Genomic DNA, 7,063 nt, shown 5'->3' on the forward strand with positions numbered 1-7,063 from the left:
GCGGTATTTTTAGGGTCATTAATTTCGACCACGTGGCCCGAAGGTAAACCGGATGGCCGTTGCGCAGAGGCTCCTCGTCAGTATGTCCTGCGAGGCCGGCACGCCGCACTGGACGCTGACCGCGGTGGTTCTCCTGGGCTTTCTGCTGGGGATCGTGTCAGCGTACCCGTTACCGAGCAGCAGGACGAATGCAACTTTGCTGGAGAAAAGATGGGAGACCCTCTTCTCCCGCTCCGTGCTGGGGATCTCCGGGGAGAAACCGGAGCTGAACTGGGAGAGTGACTATCTGCTGGGCATCAAAAGAGTGCGGAGGCTCTACTGCAACGTGGGCATCGGGTTTCACCTTCAGGTCCTCCCCGACGGCAGGATAAACGGTGTACATAATGAAAACCAGTACAGTGAGTTATACCTCCACGGATGTAATGCAATAGACATAAAAGGGAGGGAGGGTCAATAAGTATGGATCTGTGATGAGGTGTCTAGTCTATCCCCTCTATTAATTTGCATGATCATATGTCATCCGCCACTGAGGGAGCATTGAATTTCTTCCACGGCAAAGACAAATCTATTAAAAAACAAGTATCCATCAGTGCTGAATACCCCCCACTCCCTCCTCCTCTAAGCTCAACCATGACATGAATGTATGGACGCTTTTAGACACAACTTATTTTTACGCAGCCCCAGGAGGGCGGTCCAGAGACCAATAGCCGTGCACGTCAATTGCAATAATTGCAATTATTGCAATAATCCTAATAGCCTTAATTGACACGCGCAATGGATGGAAATGTTGTAATGTGGGGTGAAAGATGCAGAACAAAGGCTCGGCATGCTGCGCAGCAATCTGCAAGGTTACACCCATAGACGCAGAGAGAGAGAGAGAGAGAGAGCACAGTGCTATAGTCACCATTATAAAATATAGCAGCCAGGATGATCGGTTGTTATTTTGCAAAAAAAAAAAAAAAAAAAAAAAAATCTAATGTAATAATCCTTTGTCCTATCAGGTCTAATAGAGATCTCGACGGTGGAGAGAGGAGTGGTGAGCTTGTACGGGGTGAAGAGTGAGCTGTTTGTCGCAATGAACAGCCGTGGAAGGTTATACGGAACGGTAGGTATGCACAGTATTTCATTTATTGTCCAGCAATGTTTGTTAATGGGATCCTGAAAATAGGGCGCTCTTGCAGCCTGATCCGGCCTTCTTATTTGCCCGTCATATTTTCGGATGGGACTCTTGCCCTATCTGCTAGAGGGGCTGCCCATTCCGTATTGCGAAATATGTAAGGCCTATATTTATATTTTTAGATTTTATTATTATTAACCTCCAAGGCCTTGGGTGAAGCAAGGTGTAGGCTAATAGGTGTGTTGCCCTTTGGGTGAAATACTGATGAGGTTAACAGATGCAGGGCTGTGATGTGGTCCTATGGGTGAGGACGCACCGAAACCTGTCAGCACAGTTGGAAATCGATGTTAAAGGTAAACCGCTGTTTTGCAGGGCCGCACGCACACATCTTGGGAGGCAAAAGTCCCCCCAGCCCCCCAGCCCCCCCCAACCCCAAATCATCCGAAAAGTGACAGCTCTCATATTGAGAAAAAAAAAGATACATGTCATATACGTATACTTCAGAATATGTTTAGAGGTAGAAAATCTGTACTTGACATGCATTCAAATACATTTTGGACACTGGAGATACAATCTGATGTGGTGTTGACAACATATATATAAATATATTTTTATATATTTTGGCCACTCATGTACAAATACATTTTCAGCCAATACTTTGAAACTTATTACAAAGTGTATATGAATATATTATTATTATTATTATTATTATTTCTTTTCTCTCCTTTAATTTTATGCCTACACCCTGATAATCAAAGGTTCCTCAGATTCTGTAGTGCTGGCAGAATCAACTGGACGGCCTCTAGGGACGCCTCATGAAGGTTTTAGGGGTTCTAGAGGAACCCTAACATTTATCTGTTTCCTACCTTAAGAGGTGTTTCTATTGGACTATAGTCCTTTCTGCTGCTTAGTAAATATGCTTTGTTTATATCCATGTCTGTCATGAGTAAGAATCCATGTAAATATTAAATCATCTGGCTCAATGATACAGGACCAAAAACTATTTGTTGATGTATACAAACTCCCTACACAAACCTGTCTTTCTGGAGACCTGTGTCCAGCTGTAATCAATATAAATGCAACCACTGAATTTCTCCTTAGTCCATACACAACAATGCTAGCAGAGTCATTGGCAAAATTGTAGATTTTAATAGCATGCTGGTACATGTATGCAAATTCGTTCAGAAAAAAGGTCTTTACGAGCCTCTGTACGAGTCCAGAGGCTCTTAAAAGCAAACCTTGAAACACCGCAAAACAATGCTTAGCTGCTTCCACAGATCCTATAACCTCAGGGGCTCTGCAAGGAACCCTAAGGCTCTTTGAGCACCTTTTGGATCTTCCAAACACCTTCCAGTTCTTTGAAGCATCCTCAAAGAAACCCTAAGTTTGATCAGTGTAACAGTATTGCTATAGATCCTAAACTAGAGCAGAGACATGGAAACCCTTGGCACTCTGGTTTGAACCACTTGGGAGACTGTGTCTTTTATAGCTCAAGAACAGTAACATGGCTTTTACAGATAAAGGTTTTACGGTTTAAGAGCATCAGCAACTTAGGGCTGAATGTGTTGAGTGAGTATATGTATGTTTCAGCATCCTTGAAGGCCTGGCTGTCTTTTTATTTGTTGGTAGTTGTTTTAACAGCATTTCCATGGGGTATGGCCCCCATGAGGGTCATAATGTTAAAGGTACGCAGAAGTGCTAGGTTTTATTTATGGGCTTTGAGAATGGTTTCATCAAAGTCTGTGAATTCAAGTCCCCCAAAGGCCTCATTTCGACCCTGTTGCTGAATCTGTTGGATGTTTTGTGTACAGCCTTGAAATATGGCGTCTGCACTCCTTGAGGCAAGATGGAATTTTTAAGGAACAGATGGAAATAGGTGAGAAAAGGAAAGAGACCCAACTTCAATCCTCAACTTCAAGTTTCGGTAACCCTTTAAATTACAGGCCATTAATTATGCAGTAATGACTGTAAATAACTAAGTAATAGCCAAGTAAAATAGATATAATGATTATTCATAACATTAGAATGACTGGTAATTACTGAGTAATATACAAGTAAAAAATGGTGCTTTTGCCAGTAATTGCATTAGAGAAGTGGCACCACACACTTTTTTAAAACTTAGAAAGGTGCTGGAGGCAAAGCATAAACTAGTTCAAAAAGGAAGGCACACACTGTCTGTCTCCACTGATTTGTCTTCCAGAGGGGAGGGACACTCATTAGAGAAAGTGACGACACCTGTGCAGAAACAATCAATGCTTATTCATTAGGTTTTCATTTGTATATAATGTAGAATACATACAATAATACATTACATATTTTAGAAAAGACATACCAGTACTGTACAATATTTACATAGCTATGCAAACATACTCCATACCAGCTCTACACAAATAACAACAGAAAACAACAGAAACTCCAGAACAGGTGTAGTCCGGTAAAAAACACCTTTTTTACTTGTGTATTTCTCAGTAATTACCAATCATTACTATGTAATGAATGGCCTGTAATCAAGTTTCTATCCACTTACCTTCATCACACAGATATACTGTAAATGTGGTATTACTGGAACATATCAGGCACAACTGGTTTGCCTCTAGCATGAACACTGACAGGTATTAATGTGTAGTTGCCCGGGGGTCCCGGCCCTCTGGAGGATACTGTGTGATTAGTGGAGCGCGGGGCGGGGGCTGGGACCCCCGGCACGTGCCTGCTATTTTACTTGCTGTAGCCAACATATTTGACAGACAGAATGCGAGTCAGTCATCACGGGTGATGAAGCGTTAGCTTGTGTAACTGAGGAGGCTGATGATCTGATAAGAGATTGAATTAGGCCACATGGCTTCTGATGGATCTTATTTGCTCTGCTACTGTACTATATAAGTCACAGCCTGTCAGCTCAGCATAGCACAGCTCACATTGTTCTTGATAGTGACAGATATTCAGAGATGTTTAGAGGGATTATATGAGATAAACAGTGATCAGTGATTCCCTTCAAGGTACCAAATACCTTGTACCTAAAATCCTCCTGATGGTTCACACATGGACCTTGGAGCTGACATCACTGACTGGTATTCTGAGTCGCGTTGTGTTGCTTGGCATTTACTGTATCTGTTACTTAACAATCAAAGCTTTCTGTCAATAGAATGCTACCTTTGTATATAACTTACATATTTCCTCAAGATTTTAATTTTGAACTGATCGTGTTATGTTCAGCATGTTTATTTCTATGTATTGTCACTGTTACATAGTAGTAAATAGTCTGCATAGTCAATGCGACCTCCCTGTGTGTGTTATAAGTAGATTGTAAGGGTTATTATGTTATTATGTTATGTTATACTGTATAGTAGATTATAAGGGTTATTGAATGCAGTTAAATTAATAAACATTAATCTTTAATACACGTTAATCTTTACAGAAGTTGCAAAATTAATTCATAGGAGATGGCAGGATAATAACTTTTAAAATGTCAAAATCTTAAATCACTGTGCCCATGACAAGTTCATCTTTATATTTGCATTGTTCTACATTATGCAAGATCTTTTCAAACAGATTTTGGTAACACTTTATTATCCAGGTCTGCAATTTCCTAATAATTTCCTATAAAGGAACTGTTCATTTCTTTGGAATTTCCCTGGAAAGAACCATGATATTATGAACTAATTATAGGGAGAATGGAGGAAGAGTTCGGTTGGTGGAGTTGAAAGAACTGAATAACTATTTAGTATTTATTGGAAAAATAAGAGGCAGAGGTCGATTTGGTAACCCTCATTATTCATATAATTATATATATAGGAAGTTAGAGGAAGAAGTTATTTTTGGTATTTGTTGAATTATTTGTCTTTATAACTTTATAGGACCACTAAACTGACCTCTTCCATTTCTTATATAACTACTACATAATTTCATGCTTCTTTCTTGAAAACTCCAAAAGAAATGACCAGGTACTTACCAGCTCTAGCATTGCAACTCTTCCTCTATTTTCCCAGTAATTAGTACACCATGTCATGGCTCTTTCCAGCAAACATCCTGAGAAATGAACAGTTCCTATTATTAGGAAGTTGCGGACCAGGAAAACAAAGCGTTGCCTAGCTTTTTCCATTTCGTGCCATCAGAGCTTCAAACTGCAAAATGTGACTTTTTCTCAAGCTGTTCCTGAAGGCGTCCTGTCCCTCCTTTGCTCTTTCCAGACAGTCTTCCATGACGAGTGCAAGTTCAAGGAGAGCTTGCTGCCAAACAACTACAACGCCTACGAGTCTTGGGTTTACAGAGGCTCCTACATCGCTCTCAGCAAGCATGGCCGCGTGAAGAGGGGCAACAAGGCCACCACTGCCATGACTGTAACGCACTTCCTACCCCGAATATGATGAGCAAAAACTGGCAATAACAAACTTATTTGCACATGTGGATTATTTCCCAGGTAACATAAATACCGTATACGTACATGCATACACAAAAGACAAAATGGACTGTAAAAGAAAGAAATACCACTATATCTGATAGTATTTATTCAATCTTTATATGTATATTTGGGTAGCTTACTTTGTATTAGAACTTATGGAAATGTCATTCTTTGCTGCTTTTATGATTTTCATCATTTTGTTATATGAAGGGGATGGAGAGGCTTTGTTTGCCCCTTCAGTTTATATGGGTGCTTGCCATAATTGGTCGAGTCCTTGCCCTGTCAGTGGATGACGGTTCATCCTCTGGAGACGAAATGGATAAGTTTTATTACCTCAAAGCGCCATATCCCGAGAAGAAGAAGAAGAAGAAGAAAAAGAAAAAACACGTGTGCATGAAATTTCTACAGAGAAGAATGCCTGTTTACTTAAAACCGTTTTGTCGTCATCCATCAAGGACTTGGACCGTTTCCATCCTCCATGTTTGATGATTATTAGTATTATTGTCTGTGTCACTGTAAGGGCAACTAGAGCACTTGCAAATATGGCGGTGGTTTCTCCTGCTTTGTCATGAGGTAGCGGTGCCTTGGATTCCTACTTGTGGCCCCCTTACCCTTGCATGCGAGAAACGCGCTGCTCGAGTCAGAAATAGGAACGAAACGCAAGTCATCACTCCCTCAGACACCCCCGGGGGGCTTTAGCCCAATTCCTAGAGGGCCAGAAGTATCTTCACTTTATTTTCTTTCCAGAATTAGATCAATTAAGTAATTGAGACCGTGTGCTGCACAGGACCCAGTGGAGCCTCTTGTTAATATGGAAAGCTCGAATTGGAGTCAGTATTTAAACCCCCCATCATGTCCAAGGGAGCTTTGACAATCCCGGGTTTTATTTGTTCAGATATTGTAGCTAGATCGTCATGCCTGACTGATTTGTGTGTGTGTGTGTGTGTGTGTTTGTGTGTGTGTACATGTGTGTTATGTATGTATGTGGAATTGCTTAGTTACAGGGCCGCTTAATTGGAAAGGGTTTTTCCGCCCATTGTGGGAGGTCAAAGGAGTGTCTGTGTAGCAGAGTATCTATGCCTGAGACACTATGAAGCTAAATATCCTCCTTCACCTGTACATTTATTTATTTGACTGTCTGCTATATGCTACGTTCCCCCCGGTTCAGACGGCCCGGGTTCGATCTGCATCTGGCCTTGAGACTCTGTGAATTTGCTTAGTTGAGGACTCAAACAGTAATTTGTTCGATTTGTTTTTGAAACTGTTGAGAGATCTAGCAAAACAGAGGAAGGGAGCGGTTGGACTTTCGCACTGGTTTGATGATATTTATTACTTGGCACTTACAGGAACCTCTGTTTATGCAGACGGTGGTGAAGCTACAGTGGATGCTATTGATTTTCAAGCCACTATAGATATGAAGGTCTAATGCGTCAATTTGAAATAGTGTAAATATTCCTATTTGATTAAGGGAGAACTAGAACTGTTGCTCAGTTGATGATACTGGGGATTTGTGAACAATATTTCAGGTAACCCAGTCTGTCTGATAT

The 7,063-nt window shown here is 41.0% G+C and overlaps 1 protein-coding gene across 1 annotated transcript; it reads left to right on the forward strand.

The window, feature by feature from the left end:
• Positions 1-52: 52 nt before the first annotated feature.
• On the forward strand, positions 53-5,481 carry LOC139642250 (fibroblast growth factor 6-like). Its single transcript, XM_071516998.1, has 3 exons — positions 53-398; positions 1,002-1,105; positions 5,305-5,481. Exons 1-3 carry the CDS (start codon positions 53-55, stop codon positions 5,479-5,481), a joined length of 627 nt encoding a protein of 208 aa, XP_071373099.1.
• The last annotated feature ends 1,582 nt before the right edge of the window (positions 5,482-7,063 follow it).

This window comes from Centroberyx affinis, unplaced genomic scaffold, assembly GCF_046629955.1.
Source record: "Centroberyx affinis isolate AG114_WGS23_722 - 3 ecotype Tasmania unplaced genomic scaffold, CSIRO-AGI_Caff_v1 ptg000442l_1, whole genome shotgun sequence".
NCBI lineage: Eukaryota > Metazoa > Chordata > Actinopteri > Beryciformes > Berycidae > Centroberyx > Centroberyx affinis.

Coding starts and splice junctions, on each gene's coding strand:
- LOC139642250 (XM_071516998.1), top strand. CDS start 53: ATGGCCGTTGCGCAGAGGCTCCTCGTCAGTATGTCCTGCGAGGCCGGC. Junction 399..1,001: donor ACATAATGAAAACCAGTACA/GTGAGTTATACC, acceptor TTGTCCTATCAG/GTCTAATAGAGATCTCGACG. Junction 1,106..5,304: donor GTGGAAGGTTATACGGAACG/GTAGGTATGCAC, acceptor TGCTCTTTCCAG/ACAGTCTTCCATGACGAGTG.